Source organism: Podarcis liolepis (assembly GCF_965112155.1).
Source record: "Podarcis liolepis genome assembly, chromosome: 6".
NCBI classification, from domain to species: Eukaryota; Metazoa; Chordata; class Lepidosauria; order Squamata; family Lacertidae; genus Podarcis; species Podarcis liolepis.
In genome coordinates, this window is record NC_139559.1 from 70,183,876 (window position 1) to 70,204,776 (window position 20,901).

At 43.2% G+C, this 20,901-nt stretch overlaps 1 protein-coding gene across 1 annotated transcript in view; it reads right to left on the reverse strand.

The window, feature by feature from the left end:
* Nucleotides 1-494: 494 nt before the first annotated feature.
* The window catches only part of COL24A1 (collagen type XXIV alpha 1 chain), a 167,683-nt gene continuing 147,276 nt past the window's right edge, over nucleotides 495-20,901 (reverse strand). The window contains exons 49-60 of the mRNA XM_083510891.1: nucleotides 19,653-19,760; nucleotides 19,510-19,563; nucleotides 18,624-18,686; nucleotides 17,725-17,778; nucleotides 17,185-17,220; nucleotides 12,959-12,994; nucleotides 12,841-12,867; nucleotides 11,064-11,129; nucleotides 6,641-6,809; nucleotides 5,693-5,802; nucleotides 3,715-3,930; nucleotides 495-1,625 (exon numbers count right to left, since the gene is read on the reverse strand). Coding sequence (XP_083367017.1) covers nucleotides 1,479-1,625; nucleotides 3,715-3,930; nucleotides 5,693-5,802; nucleotides 6,641-6,809; nucleotides 11,064-11,129; nucleotides 12,841-12,867; nucleotides 12,959-12,994; nucleotides 17,185-17,220; nucleotides 17,725-17,778; nucleotides 18,624-18,686; nucleotides 19,510-19,563; nucleotides 19,653-19,760 — 1,086 coding nt within the window. The 3' untranslated portion in view covers nucleotides 495-1,478. The remainder of the gene's footprint in view (nucleotides 1,626-3,714; nucleotides 3,931-5,692; nucleotides 5,803-6,640; nucleotides 6,810-11,063; nucleotides 11,130-12,840; nucleotides 12,868-12,958; nucleotides 12,995-17,184; nucleotides 17,221-17,724; nucleotides 17,779-18,623; nucleotides 18,687-19,509; nucleotides 19,564-19,652; nucleotides 19,761-20,901) is intronic.

Consider the following 20,901-nt stretch of genomic DNA (forward strand, 5'->3'; position numbering starts at 1 on the left):
ATGATTAGAATTTATATACCACCTTGTACCCGGGGGTCTCAGGGCAGTTCACAAAATAAAATCAAGATATAAAACCACAAAATAGCTAATAAAGATAATAACAACAACCCAACAGCTCCCCCCCCCCAAAAAAATACATTTTTAAAAGGGCAAAGGATGTAACCCAAAGGCCTGGTTAAAAAGGAACGTTTTTCCCTGGTGCATAAAGGTGTATAATGAAGGCGCCTGGTGAACTTCCCTGGGGAGAGCATTCCACAGACAGGGGGCCACTGCAGAGAAGACCTATTCTCATGTTGCCACCCTCCGGACCTCTCGAGGAGGAGGCACACGAAGGAGGGCCTCAGATGATGACCACAAGTCTGGGTCAGTTCATATGGGAAGAGGTGGTCCTTGAGGTATTGCGGTCCTGAGCCGCAAAATATTTGGTCTGAAATAAATATATATGTGAAACAGTATAATATTACTGGGATAGAATGCCCCTGAGGCTGAAGTAATTAAGATTATTATAATTTAATAGCAGCCATTTAAATATATGCTGTATTAACATTTTCAACAAGTTACAAAATATTTACACAATACATCATTGTAGATGGCCTTTGATAGATAAAATCTTTAACTGCAGTCCAAAAACTTCTTAAAAGACTACTGTGTGTAGCCGTCCTACAACTACAAAATCCTGTTCTTCTTATAAGCACCAGATACTGTTCTGCCTCGTGTACCATTTCCATGTCTACAGACATTTTAAACATTTTAAACAAGGTTTTCACATAAATAATGTTTTCACTCATAATGAAGTATGTGACCAAATATTTTTTTAAAGACACAATTTTACAATGAATGCAACCAGCACATACAGTCTAACAAAAAAAAGTAATAAAAAAATGAGCCAAATAATCTTGACCAAGGCCACAAAGACTTTTGAGTTGTACAGAGAGCACCAGGCAACACAAACAGGAAACACATAAGAGGTAGTGTATCATCTGTTAAGATGTCTGTGTCCACAAAGGACTGTAATACAACTTAAGTGTTTAAGGGAACCATTTGTTTTACGGTGGCATAACTCATTGTCATACAATTATAATACAAGCTATTGCACATTTGGGAGCGTTAGCCAGAGTTGCTCCTAGCACTGCATGCCTCTATCTTTCCTTAAGGTGTCCCGGGACAATGCTGTTACGAAGGTTAAAAAACACTGGGTTTTCTGAAGAATTTCCAGATATATGTAGTGTTTTCAGTTCCAGCGAATAATATAAAAAGCACCAATGGAAAATTAAATACTTTATTAAGGTTGTCAAGGTCTCTCTCTTCTTCTTTATTTAAGAGCAATATCTCCTTCTTAGGAGGAAGTCTTTTTCTTCCTGAGATTCATTTAGAAAGCACCAACATTTTTCTTTATATTTCTTCTGCAGTTTTTTTTTTTTTTAAAAAACCACTACTTGCAGCAATTCCATGTGAGAAACTCCACTCCATTCAGAAGTCTAGAGAAAACACACCGGGCCACTTTCTATGTAACGCTGTTGTCCTTGTTTGAGATGAGGAAATTTCTGCACTTGAACAACTGGAAGCTGAGTGGTGTCTTGAGTGTGAAAAAGGAACTGGGTTTTATGCCAGCTGCCATCTTGAATCTGCAATGCATATAACAAGAGTGTTAATTAACACACATTAACAATCAGCCACTATGCTTTTTTATTTTAATATTTCCTAGACCTCTGAGAGAAAAACAATAACGAAGGACAATTATTTATTCATTACACTTGGTCTTGTATATTAATGTGTTCAGGATTTGGTACATTATTTTATGCCATGGGTAGGCAAACTAAGGCCCGGGGGGCTGGATCCGGCCCAATCGCTTTCTAAATCCGGCCTGCGGATGGTCCGGGAATCAGCGTGTTTTTACATGAGTAGAATGTGTCCTTTTATTTTAAATGCATCTCTGGGTTATTTGTGGGGCATCGTTCATTCCCCCCCCCCTCCAAAATATAGTCCCCCCCAAGGTCTGAGGGACAGCGGACCGGCCCCCTGCTGAAAAAGTTTGCTGACCCCTGTTTTATGCTTTCTTAATGTTGTGTGGAAAACAGCACCATGGAGAAAATCCAGGAAGGATTTGGAAAGTGAGATTTTTGTGTAACATCCTCAGTTCTAAAAATGCTCTTTAAAAAAAAAGTTATGAATAAATTAAAAGCTACATCTTAGTACACACTTCAGGATTGATAACGTTTGAATCAAAACTTTGTGCAATCTATAAATATATCAAAACAACAACAACAGTTGACGAGGGCTTTGGAAGCTTGCAATTTCTGTATTTGCCCAGCCAGTCAAAGATGTGAGCACAGTGGAAGCCACTGAAAAGTGAAATCCCTGCAGACAGGCATCTGTGAAATTGTGTAGGAATCTCTTTTCTGCAGAAAGAGATAAAGATCTCAGAGAATCTCACAGAAAAACTGCACTTTTCAGTAACTTCACAGCACTACCTTTATCATATATTATATTTCCAGCCTGCATTCACCACAGTTTCATAAGGAGCCAGTGTGTTTTAGTGGATAGTTTGGGGAATTGCAGAAATCTGTTTTCAGATTCCTTTGTACTTACTAAATTTATTGACACTGGACTAACACATTATCATTCAGTCCCATCTCACAGGACTATTATGAGAATAAAATGGGATGTCCTTCTGTATACTAACCTGAGCTGTTTGGCGGAAGGGTAGGATCAAAAAATTTAGTACATAATATGTTTAATAGCTGTGAGTGGAAAGAGCTAGAAAACTAACCAAATGGAAAATGCTGATTTGATAGCATTTTAGCACCTACTTTGCACAGCTTCCAGTTCTTTAAGGGCTTGTCATGCTGACATTTATTCTGCTCTCTGAGGTCAGGGAGAGCAAATGATGACAAGACCAGATCATGTGTAAATGGATACTTCTTGGCTTTCTCAAATAAAAAAACATGAAGTATTTGGATTGCAACATCTTGTTTATAAACCAGAGGCGATTCAATAGCGATTGGGAGGGGAAAGGAGCTCTTTCAAGTTTTCATCAAATAGTCCAAAACATTCTGACTTTTTGAGTTCTGTCATTCGTTTAGGACAGTGTTTCCCAAACTTGAGTCTCCCAAGTGTTTTTGGACTACAACTCCCATCATCCCTAGCGAACAGAACCAGTGGTCAAGGATGATGGGAATTGTAGCCCAAAAACAGCTGGAAACCCAAGTTTGGAAAACTGATTTAGGACATGGGTGACCCATCTTTGGCATGGGTACCAGTAGTGCACAGAGGGATGTGTGACACTTGTGCACTGTTGCAGAAGGGCTCACGGCGTCCCTGTCCCTCTTTATCATCCTAAGAAGCACTATTGGTTTCTCCCAAACAGAGGCTTCTAAATACAGTTTGATAGAAATGTTGTAACTTGCCCAGTCAGTAATTAAGAACACCAAGGCTAACAACTCTGTGGTTAAATGGAGTCTGATGCTAAGTGATGGGGAAAGAAAGCACTACAGCTGCTTGCAACTTTTGGACAGAGGCACGTTTGGATTTTGCATGAGTGCTAGGTGTGTCTCTGTGTTGGTATCCTTAAGAAATAAGAATCACTGAAGCACAACCTTAAATGTTAACAGTAGCGGGTAAAGTAAATGTCCAGAATTTCGACTCTCATCTGTATTAATTCAAACTAAACACTACTTTCACTGCAAATTTTAACAATGCAAGCAGATGGCTTACCATGCATTCATCTAGAAGCACTTTTGGTTCAAGCGGAGCATTTGCTTCAAACATTTGGCCATTCCATCCTTTGAAGCTGATGGAGGGCCTCTGAGCACGTAGGTCATTGGTTCCCCACACCGGGGTGTTTAGACAGTGGACTGTGATGGTATGGGTTGCTTCTGAACTCAGTAAATGAAGAAAGTTCATCTGCACTTTTCCAGTGCCAAACTCCAACTGTTTTAACAAAAACACACGTTAGTGTGGAAAGTCAGATTGCACTTTATAGCCACAGACGCACAGTCATCCCATGCAATTTAGACATACCTTTACAAAGGCTTCATAAACATTTCTTTCCACTGGTATAACAAACTATTGACATTTAATCTGCTAATGTAAACTATTTAGACAAAACATGCATACCGCTCTCCACAGAAATATGTCCTCCTTACAGAAAACTTGCACTACATAAATATGAGCAGGAAGATGACAGTGGGCAGTTTATAATGTTAATGGGGAAAGAAGACGACATTCTTTGAAGCAATGCCTGCTCTTCCATATGTCACTCCCATATGACACTTTGCTAGTGTTTTCCAATGTTTCTTCAGCTGTGTACAAGATGGTCTTTTACATTAGTCTATGTCCCAGGGTGTAACAGCATTTTAAGACACTCCTGTTCTTGTTTTTTTTTTTCAAATTTTCCATTAAATCTACCAAACGTTCTGGGAGCCAGGGTACAGTGCCACATCGAACAACAGAAATTACTGAGTGATAACTGTCATTTTATCAGTAAGTAAAGAGTTTTGTCTTCTGTGTAACTTGAGAACTCAAACTAACCACTTGCATTTCAATGTTACGACTGCTGGAGACGACAGTAAGTGGAGCTTAGTATCATGCAGTCACTCAGAAATACCTATTTTTTTCTTTTATTTTTGGACATCCAGCCTAAGGAACAAGCCTGTAATTGATGACTGAACTAACATTTCACTGCAGCTACGTATAACATTAGCCTAAGAGTTCACTGCTGATTGCAAAGGTTACTCCCCACCAACTTCTCCCTCCTCCCTTTGCCAGGGTTCTGAACCCGATTTATCTTGCAAACATGAGCCTGCAACCCTGCATGGAGAAAAGTAGCTGATTAAGCACACATTTCTCCTCCCCTTCTCTGCTGCAAAGCACCCTCTTTTGGGGACGGGCTGTAGCTCAGTGGTACAGCATCTGCCTTGAACGCAGAAGAGCCCAAGTTCAATTCCTAGGATCTCTTGATAGGGGTGAGGAAGACATACTGCCTGAACCCCTGGAAAGCTGCCTGCCAGTCAGTGCAGACAATAACGATACTGAGCAAGCGGAACCAATGGTCTGACTCTGCACGGCAGCTTCCTAAGTACCATATTTTTCGCTCTATAGGATGCACCCGACCATAGGACGCACCTTGTTTTAGAGGGGGAGAACAAGAGGGAAAAAATATCTCCCCCTCTCTGCTCAGCGCCCCTTCAGCGAAGCCGCAGGAGAAACGGAGCCCCTTCCATTTCTCCTCCTGCTTGGCTGAAGGGGTGCTGTGCAGCTCTCCCTCTCTGCTGAAGCCAGGAGTCTGCTGCGCTCCGGAGGCTTCAGGCGGCTATCCCTGAAGCCTTTGGAGTGCAGCGCGAGTTCCCGCTGCGCTCCGGAGGCTTCAGGTTCCTTTGCGCTTCCTCTGCGCTTCAGAGGCTTTTGCTATTGCTGAAGCCAAGGAGCCTGCATTCGCTCCACATTTCCCCTTAATTTTTGGAGGGGAAAAAGTGCATCCTATAGTGCAAAAAATATGGTATATATTGCAAATATTCACTAGCCCTAATGTGGAGTTGAAGTTTACTGATTTTCAGAAAACTAATCCAGTGCTAACAAAGACTTTCAGGGTATTTTCCTGTTCTTAGGCGCATACGGTGAGGTTACGTTAGAAAAAGGCGTAAGTAGAATCCAGAAAACTGTCATGATGGTCTTTCAGAAGAGAACAATATACCTTAGTTACAGAGACAGGTGATAAGCATGTCTGGCCACCAGCGCTGAAGTTGCAGAAAACCTCAATGGCATCAGAAGGACATCCAATATTCGGATCAATCCAGTATTTTCCTATCAGTTGGGGAAGGCAGAAAAATTAGAAATAATTTGCCAGCCTTATGTTTCCAGCTTCCAAGATGGAGAGGGAGGGGGGGAAATAGATGCGAGTTTAGGCTCAAATATGTTCAACTGAGAAATCCAGAAGTGGGAAAAGGTGTAACAAAGTGTTTTACAAGGTTTCCTCTCCTTTTTAAAATTGGCTCCACAGTGACAACAGCCAAAGGACTGTACAATCATCTTGTGAGAGTAGCGAGAGTAACTTTTCTCTTGGTGATATGTTTATGCTAGCCGAATCCTACAGCAGCGATAGGAGAATCAAGAGAACACTCAAGGAGTGTGAGAGCCATGCTGCAGAGGCAGAGAAGAAGAAGAAGAAGAAGAAGAAGAAGAAGAAGAAGAAGAAGAAGAAGAAGAAGAAGAGGAGGAGGAGGAGGAGGAGGAGGAGTTTGGATTTGATATCCAGCTTTATCACTACCCTAAGGAGTCTCAAAGCGGCTAACAATCCTTTTCCCTCCCCACCCCCACAACAAACACTCTGTGAGGTGAGTGAGGCTGAGAGACTTCAGAGAAGTATGACTAGCCCAAGGTCGCCCAGCAGCTGCATGTGGAGGAGTGGGGAATCAAACCCAGTTCACCAGATTATGAGTCCACTGCTCTTAACCACTACACCACACTGGCTCTCCAACCATAGTCACCATCCAACCTAGAAACAGTACCTCAAACTGGCCAAAAATGCCCAGATAGATGAATTAAACCCAAAATCAACTGCACCGTAGATTGTGTACGGTCGCTACAGATATGATTAGGACTCATTTCAGAGCAATTAATAACAATTGGGGGGGGGGCTTACCATCAGACACCTTACGTTCACAGTTAAGCAAATCCCTGCAGATACGTGCTGGGTTATCGCGAGTTCCCAGAGGGTTCTTAATACTGTGCAGTAAATTGCTAAGGTAATGTAATGTTTTGAATATCTCGGCACTGTGATCCAGTAATGTTACTTCAGTGTTTTGGTAGCTCTGCCAAGGAGAAAAAAACAACAACATTTGACATTTTATGGTATCACACACAAAAAATGGCTTAGTACTGAGACATGGCCAAATGGCAAACTGGATCATAAAGCTGGATTTTCAACTGAAAGGGCAACGTATTCACAAGAGATACTGAAAGTTACACCGAGGTAAAAGATACGTAATAAAGAGGGAATTTAATTTTTTAAGTGAAAGTGATTCATATATGCAGAAAATCTACACATGCTAACCCCCCAAAATCCAAACAAGTATACCCCAATGACATTTTTGTCTTTGAAAGACAAAACAGCTAATCACTATTCTAAGGCAATAGCATGAGATCCTTGTGGGAGTTGGAACTTAACTGGTTAAGTTGTTCCCATGATGCCTCAGCATTCTGACGTCACTTTTGGAAGCTCGGGAGGAGCTTGAGGCAAAGTTTGCCAGTCCCACTCTGTGTTCCGTGGGGAAAAGACGTAGCCTGTAATGGCGGAGAGGAGCCCAGGAAATCCCTGGGGGGAATGTCGGAATAAATGCTGTAAATAGACGAACTGGACTCTGTGTGTTTGTCTGGAAGCTGAATCAAGCTGGTGACAGTTCTACACCGCTGTGTGAAACTCTGCTGAGCCGTGACTGAGTGGCGCAGCTGAGGGAAGCGCGCCGGACCGGGCAGCCATATATCGCTAATTGAGGTTCGTAAATCAATTAGCGGGGGTCACGGCTAATAACCAAAAGTCACAGGTTATGGATCCATAAATCATCGCTTGTAAAACTGTCACGGAAGATACTGCCGGGAGCTTTGATCTGCGGTGTCGAGCAGGGGGCCGGCAGGAGGTGGAAGGATGTATTTGCCTAGTGTTAAGAGGCAAGGAGAGCTGTGGAGCTAAAAAAAAAAAAAAGCGGCTGGCTGAAAAACGCAGAGGACTGCTGTGGAGCCAAGGAGCTGAGAACAGCAGGGTATCGTTTCTCCACGAAGCTGAGGAGCCGGAGGAGCTGGTGCGATCGTAAGTACAGCTTGGGGCCCCTTGGGAGAACGGAAGAGGATGGCAGGCTGCCAGGTCTTGGAGGACTGTGGGAGGCTCACTTTAAGAAGTTGGGCAACCTGGCTGCTGATCTGAAGTCTACTGTTCTGGGTGCCAGGAAGCCAGAGGCCGTTCAGCGCTCCAGGGTGTTTGTGAGGCTGGAGGCGGAAAGCAAGGGCCGGGAGATGGCTGCATCAGAACAGAAAGACAAGATGGCGCTGATCACCTACGTGAGAGCCGGTGCACAGCCGGGAAAGGCTGTGGGCCCCAGAGGGGGGGCAAAGGGACTATTGGCACTTGGAAATGTACTGCTGTGTTTGCTGTGAAGCTTCAGCAGGAGGCCAGAGCCCTGGAGAAGGAATACAAAAGCCTAAAGATGGCTGGAGCCCCTGTCCCTGATGCTTTAGCCACAAGGAGTGCTGCTGAGCAGGTCGGGGGGGCGGAAGGTTTCCAAAGGCACGTTTAAAGTTTTCCACTGTACGTGCTGGAATGAAGTGGAGGTTCAGAGGGGGCGGAGCTGGCAAGGAGTGCTTTTCCGGAAGAAGGAGAAGGAGGCCAGCTGGGAGGAGCCCCGGAGCAGTATTTTTCCACTGGAGTTCGTCATTGCCAGGCTTCAAGGCCAGCCATCTGCTGCAGCGGGAGATAAGGCCTGCAGAGTTGTCTGGGAACTCTGAGATAAGTCCAGTCTTCAGAGCAACGCAGGATGTTGCGGTTTTCGGACGCTGCCAAGGACTGAGGCAGCGGGACGTTTGTTGCTTCTATGGCAACTGTGAAAACAACTCCAGCCAGGACACGATGACACGCTGGGTGTTTTGGTTTCTGCTATCAGGCAGCACCTGATAGGCAAGCTGCGAAGCTTCTCTCCTTCACAGGAGGAGCGAGAGGTCTACGTTGTGCCGGGACTGAATAGTTGTCAGTTATCTGTATCTGCTCTAACGAAGCAGGGGTTCAAAAATGTGCTTTGAAAATGACACCTGTTCCATTTTCAGAGGGGGGCGACAACGGGTCAACATGGTGCAGAGCAAGAACAACGTCTTTGTTCTGGAGTCACCTATGGAGGGTGGTGGGAATGCTGAAAAAGCACAGGTGCAGTGTGCTAGGGTTCCCAGTCATGTGCAAAAGTTGCACAGGTGCACAAAAGGGTACAAGCTCCGGAAATGTGGGAGGAGGTCCCAAGGGTGCAGGGCATGCAAAGGTGCAAAGGTGCTTGGTTTTCCCGGGTTTGGGAGGGTTACCAAAGAGCCCTTTGAGCTTGTTCACACAGATCTGTCAGGACCCAAGAGGTCTGAGAGTCTGGGTGGGGCCAGATATGTGCTGTCGCTGACAGGTGACCACAGCCAGGTTGGCTGGTGTTTCTCTCTCAAATCACAGGGGGAGGTGGCGCAACTGTTCCAGGATTGGGTTGCGGAGGTGGAACTAAGGTTCTCCACCAAGGTGCAAGGGTTCAAGAGCGACCGAGGGTCACAGTTTACTGGGTCTGCTCTGGAGGAATTTTTCAAGGAAAAGGAAATACGTCACCAGGTGACGGGTGCAAAGTCTTCTCAAGGGAGAAGGGAGGCTGTGGCTGAACCCAGTGATGGGGATAAGGTCCAGAATCAGGGTTCAGAACCCGGTGATGGGGACCAGATCCAGGGTCAGGGTTCAGGGCAGGTTTGGGCATCTCCAAGGGTTGTGAAAGGAGTGTCCAGGTGTGAGGCTTCATCTCCGGTAATGGAGAAAGCTCACGGAAGGGTTGTCAAGTCAGAGGGGGAAGAGTCTGACGGAGAAGACACAACTGCTGGCCCAAGTGGGTCAGGGGGGTATCAGGTCACAGGTGCGTGGAAAAGTGTCGCACAGTGTGATTCTGGGAGTGTTGAAGGGGTTCAACAGGTGCCTGGGAAAGATGCCGGGGAGGGGCACAAGGCAAAGGGGAAGGTGTTGAACTCAGAGGGTCTTGTCAGAATGTGATGCAAGAGGGGGTGTGGGAGTTGGAACTTAACTGGTTAAGTTGTTCCCATGATGCCTCAGCATTCTGACGTCACTTTTGGAAGCTCGGGAGGAGCTTGAGGCAAAGTTTGCCAGTCCCACTCTGTGTTCCATGGGGAAAAGACGTAGCCTGTAATGGCGGAGAGGAGCCCAGGAAATCCCTGGGGGGAATGTCGGAATAAATGCTGTAAATAGACGAACTGGACTCTGTGTGTTTGTCTGGAAGCTGAATCAAGCTGGTGACAGTTCTACACCGCTGTGTGAAACTCTGCTGAGCCGTGACTGAGTGGCGCAGCTGAGGGAAGCGCGCCGGACCGGGCAGCCATATATCGCTAATTGAGGTTCGTAAATCAATTAGCGGGGGTCACGGCTAATAACCAAAAGCCACAATCCTTCTCATACATAATGGCGCATGGAAGGAAACAAGAGACTGGATGATGCTGCTGCTGCTGCAATAAATAGGAATACTGCCTTCCCTTTCAAGGAAAAGAATAATAACATTAATAATGCAGATTTGCATTCCTATCCTAGAGAGGGCAATAAGAATTGTGAAATGAAGAAGGGAAAGAAACCACCACATCTTCAAAGGTTAGATGGGTGCTTTGTCCCTTAAAGTAGGTTGAATTAAAAAAAAACTTTTAAAAAATCATCAAATGGCTCAGGAATGGCACAGGCACAGGGGTTGAGATATTTATTTATCTATTTCACACAGCGATCGTAATGGTGTGGGCCTGTTTGGAAAAACAGCGTTTCCCAGTAACCGAACCTTGTGGTCTGATTTCTGACAAATTGGGAACTCTCTGCAGAAGAACATCATTTCAGCCCCCTACAGCGATGACTGACCCCACAAGCACATTTATTACATGAACGGCAGCGACGAAACAACTTCTGATGGAGTGGTTAAGGTCCGAACAAAAGCCACCAGGACATTTTATAAATTATGCTTTGCGCTGTGTGCATACCTCTCTCAAGTTGCAGCCTCACGAAAACACAATACTTCATTCATATAATGTGTTTCCAATTAAGCAGACCGCTATTGCATAAATGTTCTGAGCATTTAGGCCAGAGGTCTCAAAGACTCAGCTGCAAAACTTATTCTCTATATCCTGCGGTGTTTATATGTACAGTTCCCCCTCATTATTCCCACCCCTGCCAAGTAGTATGATATTTGTAAATGTGTGATGAATTAAATATTTGTGAAGACATACAGCTTATCAGTGAAGTGACTTTTAGAACATGTATACATGTGACAAGCTAAACATGCAAATATTTTTACCTCCATCTGTAATGCAGTATTGGAATCAATCAAGGCTTGAATAGCAACACTGATGTCAATCTGCTTCTGTATATAATTAAACATTTTAATATCAGCAGCATAACAAACAAACCATCAGAACACCAGAAATTAATTATGCACATTCTTTGGCTCCTGCCACATAATTAAAATACTTATTGCCAAAGAGTATTAATATTGCTGTTGTTGTAAAAGGGATTATTATTATGACTGGAATGCAATTCAAATTAAAAAGATTTTGGAATGCAGGAATAAAGAAAATCATCAAACCAGCAAATCTAGCATGCCACTTTATCTAAATTATATAATTTGGTATTTGAACGATTGGTATTAATAATTGTATTAGAAATTGTTATAATGAGGCTATCATTTGACTGTAATTGAAAACTAATTTTAAAATATTATAAAAAAGAGATGGCTTTTTGGGGGGGGGGGTGAGGAGAATGTGCTAATTTTACTATAATCTTCCAGGCTTGCTTGCAATTCCTACAATTGCCATTTTTATGCTTCAAGGTAGTTTGCACCTTCCAACTGCCATAAATAACACATTAAGGCTTGTGGTGAAGTTGTGACTGAGGACTGGTGGATACTGGTTAAAAAGAGCAAAACGTGGCAAAGAAGGGAGAAGAGGGTTTTTTAAAAGCATGAAATACTTTGGGTGGACACACTTCCGCAAACTCGGAGTAGATGCAATGGACTTAAGTCAGCCATGATTCACGTAAATCCATTGGCTTCAATGGATCTATCCTTAGCATGGCTTAGTCAGATATTGCCTTTTAGGAAGGATCCCTAGGAACAGCATGATGTGCAATATTTTATAAAGACTCAATATATTGCTTATACACAGAACATGAATCAAGTTAAAGGCAAACCTCTCTAAGCCCTGATACAGCTCGAGGCTGCAATCCTAAATGCAGCCCCATGAAAGTAAACATGCCTAGAAGGAAAAAGGTAAAGGAACCCTGGATGGTTAAGTCCAGTCAAAGGCGACTATGGGGTTGTGGTGCTCATCTCTGCTTTCAGGCCGAGGGAGCCAGCGTTTGTCCACAGACAGCTTTCCGGGTCATGTGGCCAGCATGACTAAGCCGCTTCTGGCGAACCAGAGTGGTGCACGGAAACGCTGTTTACCTTTCTGCCAGAAAGGTATTTATCTACTCACACTACTCACACTGACGTGCTTTTGAACTGCTAGGTTGGCAGGAGCTGGGGCAGAGAAACAGGAACTCACTCTGTTGTGGGAATTCAAACTGCCAGCTACACTGCATTGCCCCTGCTCAGTGGGCAGAGTCCTCCAGAATCTCCTCCTGGGCATGTTCCACTGAAAGGGATGGCGGCTGGGCATGGTTACTCTTGTCTACCTCCCATTCATTAAATTTGTATACCGCCCTTCATCCGAAGATCACAAGGCAGTTTGCAACATAAAAATACAAAAACGAGAACACGAAATACATCCCTCTCCCCAGGGAAAGTTCGTCTGGCATTTTCAGTACCAGGCCTTTGGGTGATTAATATTCTACAGCCTTTGTGGGAGGGGGGGGGCTATTGGTGTTTTAAAAAAACTATTTGTATTTTATCTGTATTTTTATCTTGTCAACCACCCTGAGATCTTTTAATGAAGGACGGTATATAAATCTTACAGCAACAAAAAACTAATACCACCACCCTTTCTTAATAGTGACTACAAAAGCTCTAGAGGATAGTGCCCCAGCTCTTTTAGTATTCAATGCTGAAACCATCATAGAAAACATATCCAACTTACTCTTGGACCAGGTGGCCCTGGTGGACCCTAAAAGGTAGGAGAGAGGGGGACACCATATAAGAGTGGTTCATACAATTATGCAGTTATGCAAACTTTAAAATAATGTATATTCACTTACAGGTGGACCTGGATGGCCCTGTGACCCTTGAGGTCCCTGAGTAAAAAGAGATGATAAAAATGCATGAAATATAGTTTTTATTTTTCAAAAAAAGTAAAATAAATCTCTATATACCACCTTGGAATGAAATGCAGTTTACAAAGAAGACTGACATGTTTAATGCATATATTAAAGAAGACTGACATGTTTAATGCATATATTAAAATGGACCAGGACGACAAAGGCTATTCTCTACTAGCTATGACCTACACAAAGATTTCTTAGTGCACTGTAGACCATTTGCCTGAGTTGCTGTGTACTTTTTAAAGCGAGTCTGTGTACTTTTAAAAAACTGAGTAAGCTTTCTGTCAAAGGTGTCAGCCCAATACGACTCAATTACTGAAGTTCTCTGTTTATCCAGTCCTACCCCCTGTGAATACTGTGGGTGCATTTAGCATTTTAAAATGGTTTAATAAAGGATTTAAAGCATGCCACGAGCAAGCAATTCTGCGTATTTTTCGACCAGCCAACCCATTAGTAAAAAAAATGTCATTTATTAAAATTTGTGTTATTAATTTATTAGTCATGTGTAATGTACACTGTGTGTGTTTTCCAGAAAATTAAATAAGCATGCCATATGGAGAAGCAACACCTCCCCATATAATGTCTACATGCTGTGCCATGGGATGGGTTGAATCCATTGGTTTGGGTTCTAGCCTCCAGTGCAGGAGAAAACCAGCTTGCTCCATCTTCCCGGAGACAGATATTGGAAGATGGCTGTCATATCTCGTCTCACTCTCCTGTTTTCCAGGCCATTGTTGTTTAGTCGTGTCCGACGCATTGTGACCCCATGGACCAGAGCACACCAGGCACTCCTGTCTTCCACTGCCTCCTGCAGTTTGGTCAAACTCATGCTGGTAGCTTCGAGAACACTGTCCAACCAGTTTTCCAGGCTAAACATACCCAATTCCTTCAACCGTTCCTCATAAGGCTTGGTTTCCAGACCCTTGATCATCTTGGCCGCCCTCCTCTGCACACATTCCAGCTTGTCAATATCCTTTTTAGACTGTGGTGCCCAGAATTGGACACAGTATTCCAAGTGTGATCAGACCAACTCAGAATTGAACAGGACTATGACTTCCCTTGTTTGGGACACTATATGTCCATTGATGGAGTCTGGAATAGCATTATTTGTTTTGTTTTGTTTCTGCTGCTGTATTACACTGTTGGCTCATAAAACCATAGAATTGTAGAGTTGGAAGGGACCCTGAGAATCATCTAATTCAATCTTCTGCAATGCAGAAATATACAGCTGTTCCATACCTGTCCCAAACCTGAAACCTTGGCGTAATCAGCACCACGCTCTAATGTTACACTTGTGGTCCATACTAAGACCCCTGGATACTTTAGCTGAAATTCTTGCATAGCAGGGGGTTAAACTAGATGACTCTTGGGGTCCTGTCCAATTCTACAATTCTTTGATCCTTCCCCTCAAGTCCCCCCCTTTTCTCATCTGTCAGTCTTATTCCCTCTGTTTATCTATCGCCTTCTCTGCTACACCAGCTTCCCTTATCTGCTCTGCCTCCCTGTTTACGTCACAGAAACCCAAAAATGATTGTCTGTACAAGCATCGCAAGGCTTCAGAAGCCTTAGTGTCACTCTGCGGTCTCATTTCTGGTCTGTCCAACCTTTTTATGGGATAGGACCACCCAGGATGCAGCATGACAGTTGGCTGCAGTCTCTGTGCTCTCCAGACATAGATACAAACCATAAAACAAAAGCCACAGAAAATATTTAATAAAATTAAAACAATAAAACCACAACACTACAGGTCAGTAGGTGGCAGCAATAGGGCCTTTCCTCTGGCCTTGCAATGCCATTGAACTCAAGAGAAGAATAACTTTGCCATAGCTCTGCTTTGCAGGCTCTTCCACAGGTCCAGAACAGGATAGCTATGTGATGCTGAGTACCGGTATGTGCCATAAATTTAAAGAACATGGCTTTCCCCTAAAGAATCATGGGAATTGTAGCTTGTTAAGGGTGCTGGGAACGCAAGGGAGTTAACTATATTTCCCAAGATTCTTTGGAGGAAGTCAAATGTATGTTTTAAATGTATATTGTGTATGCAGCCTGACTTTCTGAGAAGAAGAGAGATAGGTTTGAGATATATTATACCTCTTATAGTACTCTTGGGACCTCCATTATAGTTTGTTCCCCTCGTCCTTGTATCCAGCCGTTTCAGAATCAGTTACCATTTTCTGACTATTGATGTACTTGGTCCCCCCCCCCCCAATGTGAGCAGAAGACTATAATCCTGAAACTCAGAGAAGCATGATCTTGCTGTTTCTGCACTGCATATTTTTTGCTGTACACTCTCCTTGTCAGTACTGACAAAAAATATTGTTTCCAGGAAACACAGTATACTTTTGACTTCTTGTTTATTCATAGAAAAAGAAGGCTACCCCTTTCTTATTTATTGTTTTTAATTGCTCTGCTCAGAAATCCTAATACCATTCCGTGTTAAAAGTAATCGGGCATCTAGGAAGGATGCCAACGGTTTTCTTTGCTTCAAAGGAATGTGTTCAGACTCAGTACAGAGCTGAATGAAAATTATTTGATGTCTGTGAAAATACATGGAAATAGAACTTTCACCCTGGCTGTAAAGGCAAAGCTAATTGCTTTGTGCTGCCAACAGTCGCATTCCCCTTCTCTGACAAGTGGCTCACGCAATGAATTTGTGATGGAAGGAAATTGCTAATTGCCAGCGGTGCACAATTTCAAAGGAAAAGAAGAGTACTTAAATGACACAGAGACGCCTATTTTCCACTGAAACGCCCTGGAAAGATCCATTAACAGGAAGATGTGTTTATGTGACAGCAAAGTAGTCTATCAGGCAAAAAATAAGAGGAGGAGGAGGAGGAGCATCTTCGGACACTGAACAGCCATAAAAATATCAAGAACACAGAAGAATTTACTTCTGGTAACCATGCATGGAACATGCCTGCTGCCGAAAACACAAACAATAACGATCACAGAAACCAGTGATTGTTTTGAAGGTTAGCCACGAATCTGAAAGTTATTAGGACCAGACTACTGTGGGTTCTTATATGGGAAAGACATTGGGATGTACCATGGTTCCAAAAGGTCTCTGATAATTGCTTTGCGCTCAAGTAAGATTGAGCTGCAAGGATTTGGCATTGAAGATGACATTTCTGAGAAAGGAAAAAGTCTGTAATCTCTGGCCTATGTTGCTCCATCCCTTAGTACTAAATCTCAATAAGGTCACTTTACCAGGGTTGGCCCAAGACCCTTTGCTGTTCCAGTCATCGTCTCAAGACCCCTGAACAAATATTGAATTTCACGGGTTGCTTTAAAGTTGGGCTGGTCCTGATCTTCACTCAAGTCACTGCAGTGACAACAGAGTTCAGGATTAGTCTGAGTGCTGCTGGCTGCTGGACTTAGCTACCATTCTGTGAACGTATTAACAAGCGTCACCTAAAGATGCTCTCAACAAAAAGCCCATATCACTACACTGCAGCTGCAAGCATAACTAATGTTTCTGGTGACATTCTACAATTTCTAGTTATGCAGAGGCACATCTATCTACCACTTGCACTTCTGTCCCCAGAAGCTATGTAATCATGATGTCGCAGGAAGCACTGTAGGTGAGTGGTAGAGTACAGTCATCCCTCTTGTTACGTTCGGTTCAGGTTACGTCTTTTTAGGTTGCATCCCGGAAGTACCGGAAAGAGTTACTTCCGGGTTTCGCCACTCGCGCATACACAGAAGCAGCAAATCGCAACCCGCACACACGCAGACGTGGGTTGCGTTCTGCTCATGTTGCGAACGGGGCTCCGGAACAGATCCCGTTCACAACCAGAGGTACCACTGTATATCCTTTGCATGCAAAATTCCCAGGTTCAATTCCTGGCATCCAGGTAAGAGCCCTGCCTAAAACCCTAGAAAGCTGTGGCCGATCAGTGTGGAGAATACTGAACCAGACAGGCTAGTGATCTGACTCACTGTAAGTGCATAGATTTCGTTCACCTGAGCAGCTGGAAAGATGCAGATAAACACAGCCCACAACTTCTTGAAAACAAGGAATTAGTAAGGAAGTTATGATCCCTCCCCCCAACTTGGTACTTTTGCAGGATGTGGGTGGAGCAGAAATCACCCCAAACATGCTGTGTCCCATATATTGTGCATCCTACCCTATTTTTAACATTACAAACTTTATTTTCACGTACCATTTCGCCTCTGGATCCCTTTTCACCCCTGGGTCCCTGAAATTAAAAGAAATACATGTCATCTTAAAACCCCCCAAATACAGTGAATTATAGTAACTCCAGAAACCATTTATTACAATGTGTTTTACACAGTGAACAAACCATTCATTTCTACAGAACAGAAGGATATCTAACTTTACTTCACTTATGCATAACATTTGTGCAGATATATTGGAATGGCTAAACACCACCTGAATGAACCGAGCAGCAGTACTTATGGATTATAGCAGCCTTTGCCAACCTGGTGCACCCTCCAGATGTTTTGGACTACAGCTCCCATCATCCCTTGCTATTGCCCATTTAGGCTGGGGCTGATGGATGTCCAGAGGACACCAGGTTGGATTATTAAGGGAATTCAGTGCTCTCGTGTTCTTGTCTACAAAACAAGTCTTTTATCTTGCATGCATGTTACAGTGCAAAAGAGTTCTCGTCTATTTGTTGTTCAAAGTGTGGAAACCTTCATGCGATGGAAAGCAATCCTGGGAAAGACTAAGCACTTACAGGTTTGCCTGCTGGACCTATGATGCCTTCATTACCAACAGGGCCAATGTTTCCCTAAAAACAAAATGCAAATAAATTTTCGGAGCAATAAATGAACGACAGTACTGCGCGACATTTGACTATTTAAAGAACATACAATTCCGTGCCCGGTGAAAATTAAACAATAGTGAAATGATATTTCAAAATTCATGTTCAAAGAAGGCCAGTTCCGTTTCTGGATATAAGAAGGGCAAATAGACAAGTTAAGTTTGCATCCCTTTCATTTGCACACCAAATCAATTGTATTTCTGAACATGCATTCTGAACACCTGAATACTGAAAGGAACTTGACCTCTGCTGTTTATCTAAGAGCCCTATCTATATGTGACATATTTTTCAGCTTAACAGACAAACAATACCATTACCTGTAATAAGTAATAAGATAAAAGTGATCCTTAACTGGTATGCTTGTGCAGATTGCACAGTGATCCATTTGGCAAGTTCTGAAATGTTATGGCTAGTTAATTGCTGGGGATTGTGTGGGGGAACAGGTTTATCTATGGTTAAAGCTTCAATGGTGCTAATTAAGTCAGTAAATCTTGCAGAAAAGCAAATTTTGCCTCCATGGTGATTAGAATTAAAGTATATAACTGGCAATGTGCTACCCTCCCTTGGTAACCCCCAAATTTGCTGTCAGAAGCAGGTCACCTGACCCTGCCTCAACCAGGGTCAACCAAGGTGTAAGTAACTCTCACAAATTCTGTTTTGGGTCACCTGTCCTCAAATTCAGTTGTTCCTATTTATCTGCTGGCATAGGAGGAAAGTGGTCTGAGTTTTCACTATAAACCCATGGGAACTGCAGAGATGTCAGTTAGATTGTACAGTGAACAGTGAGTTTATTAATAGACCGAATCACTTACTATTTGTCCTACCGGGCCTTTAGGTCCCAAAATTCCAATTAAACCAAGGTCACCTTCGGGACCCTAAAAAATGAAAAGTAAAAGCGTAGTTATAGTACATCTGATACACTTTTTAAAAAAGCATTTGTCTAAAAAAAAGAAAAAGCTAAAGTAAATGAAAGTGAAACTAATATAAAATATGAAATGTTATGTACTGCAATCTTCTTCTTTAGATCTCTGATACAGTGAAAAAGCCTCAACAGAAAATGCACTTCCAGTCAAATTACTGTAGCTGTTTCATAAAGTGAAATACAGTGGTGCCCCGCAAGACGAATGCCTCGCAAGACGGAAAACCCACTAGACGAAAGGGTTTTCCATTTTGGAGGTGCTTCGCAAAACGAATTTCCTATGGGCTTGCTTCGCAAGACGAAAATGTCTTGCGAGTTCCTGCGGGGTTTTTCCCCTCCCTCCCCCCCTTTTTCTCAAGCCGCTAAGCCGCTTATCAGATGATCCGCTAAGCCGCTAATCAGCTGATCTGCTAAGCCCGCTAAGCCGCTAATAGCGCTAATCCGCTAAGCCGCTAATGGGCTTGCTTCGCAAGACGAAAAAACCGCAAGACGAAGAGACTCGCAGAACGGATTCTTTTCGTCTTGCGAGGCACCACTGTATTATTTCTTTTGCTCTCCAATCTCAGGGCAATTAAGAAGTGCTCGCTGAAGATCTTTCATACACGACAGATGACTTACAGTTCAGCTTTTAAAAAGGACATGATCCAGCCACACAAAGTTTAAGAACGTGTTAGTTCCATTCACTCCAATGCGAGGGTTAAGGGCATGCTTAACTATTTCCCATTTAATGGGATGTAAAGATGCTTAGCTTTGGGACTGGGCTCAGAGCGAGCACATACCTTGGGACCTGGGAATCCCTGGAATCCCATCAAACCATGATCTCCAGTTTGTCCCTGGAATATTAGCAGATAGGAAGATTAATATATGAAATGGCACCTGAATGGTACTAAGGACTGTTTTACATACAACAGGTGGTACATACAGCATGACCCTTGAGGCCAGGATCTCCCGGGGGGCCTTGATCGCCTTGGGTCCCAGGATGACCTCTTTTACCTTGCTTTCCTGGATGACCCCGAAGCCCTTGTTCACCCTGCAACAAGACGGAAAGTATGCATTCATTATTATTCTTATACAGGAGAAGCATACGGTGCCTCGGAATTTCTTCATGAAGAAATCATAGATAATGTTTGCTGATGCAGAATTCACCCTGATTCTTTTTTTTAAAAAAAATGTATTTCTATTAAAGATTTTCTTGATTTACAAAGGCATGTGCAATGTCTCTCTCTCTCGTATTTTTTCCCATGTAACACTTTTTTAAAAACAAGAACAACAAATCGGTTTCATTTGTTGAGACATTAGGAAGAATAGGGGGAAAGAGGTGGAGGGGAGAAAGGTGAGTGTGGGTGGGGTTGGGTGGTGATGTTTCTATATTATTTAATAAATGTGAGGTTTTGTGTCAGCGTTGCTTGTGCAGGTTCTCTGCTGTTCACTTGTGTTCCTTTGGTGGTGAGAGAGGTTGGGGTTGGCCTAGGGTGTGGCTGTTCATTTGTGGTTGGCTGTGGTGGTCTTTGTTTTCATGCATGAGTGGGGTGGGTGGGTGTTTTGGATCAGGTTAGCCATATTGATTTGTATGCTGTTGGTGGATTTTTGTCATTGTCTTGTTGGGCTGTGTATGTGATAAAGGGGAGCCATACCAGGGTGAAGGCGTCTTCTTCTATTTGTCCCCATGTTAGTTTCAGTTTATTGGTTAATTTTTCTAGTAAGGCTGTTTCCCATACTATTTGGTACCATTGGTCCATGCTTACTCCTGACAGGAATTCACCCTGATTCTGAGGTTCAGCGATTAAAGGATTATTTCAAAACTGTGCTTAGGATCTGAATAAGTTATCAGCTTATCAGCCTGATCTTGGTAATGTTGGTGGACAATTGTTGTTGCTTGTGTGATGTCATTAATTTTGGCCCCTCGTTTTCTGTTGGTGAATTTTGAAAAAAAGCAAAAAATTATCAGCTAATTTGGACTGAATGCTGAGACTTCTTGCATTGCGTGTTCATAGAAGCAAAGCTAACGCTGCTGAAATAAAATAAAAACTCCTTCTTTCAAACCTGAAAGAAGAACACCCTAATAACCAGTCCACCAGGCATGTAAACTCAGTAGGAATATTCCTTCCCACCAACCCCAGCTTGATCTTTACTGCTGGAGGGGGTTGGGATGTGGTGGAATAGACATGCCT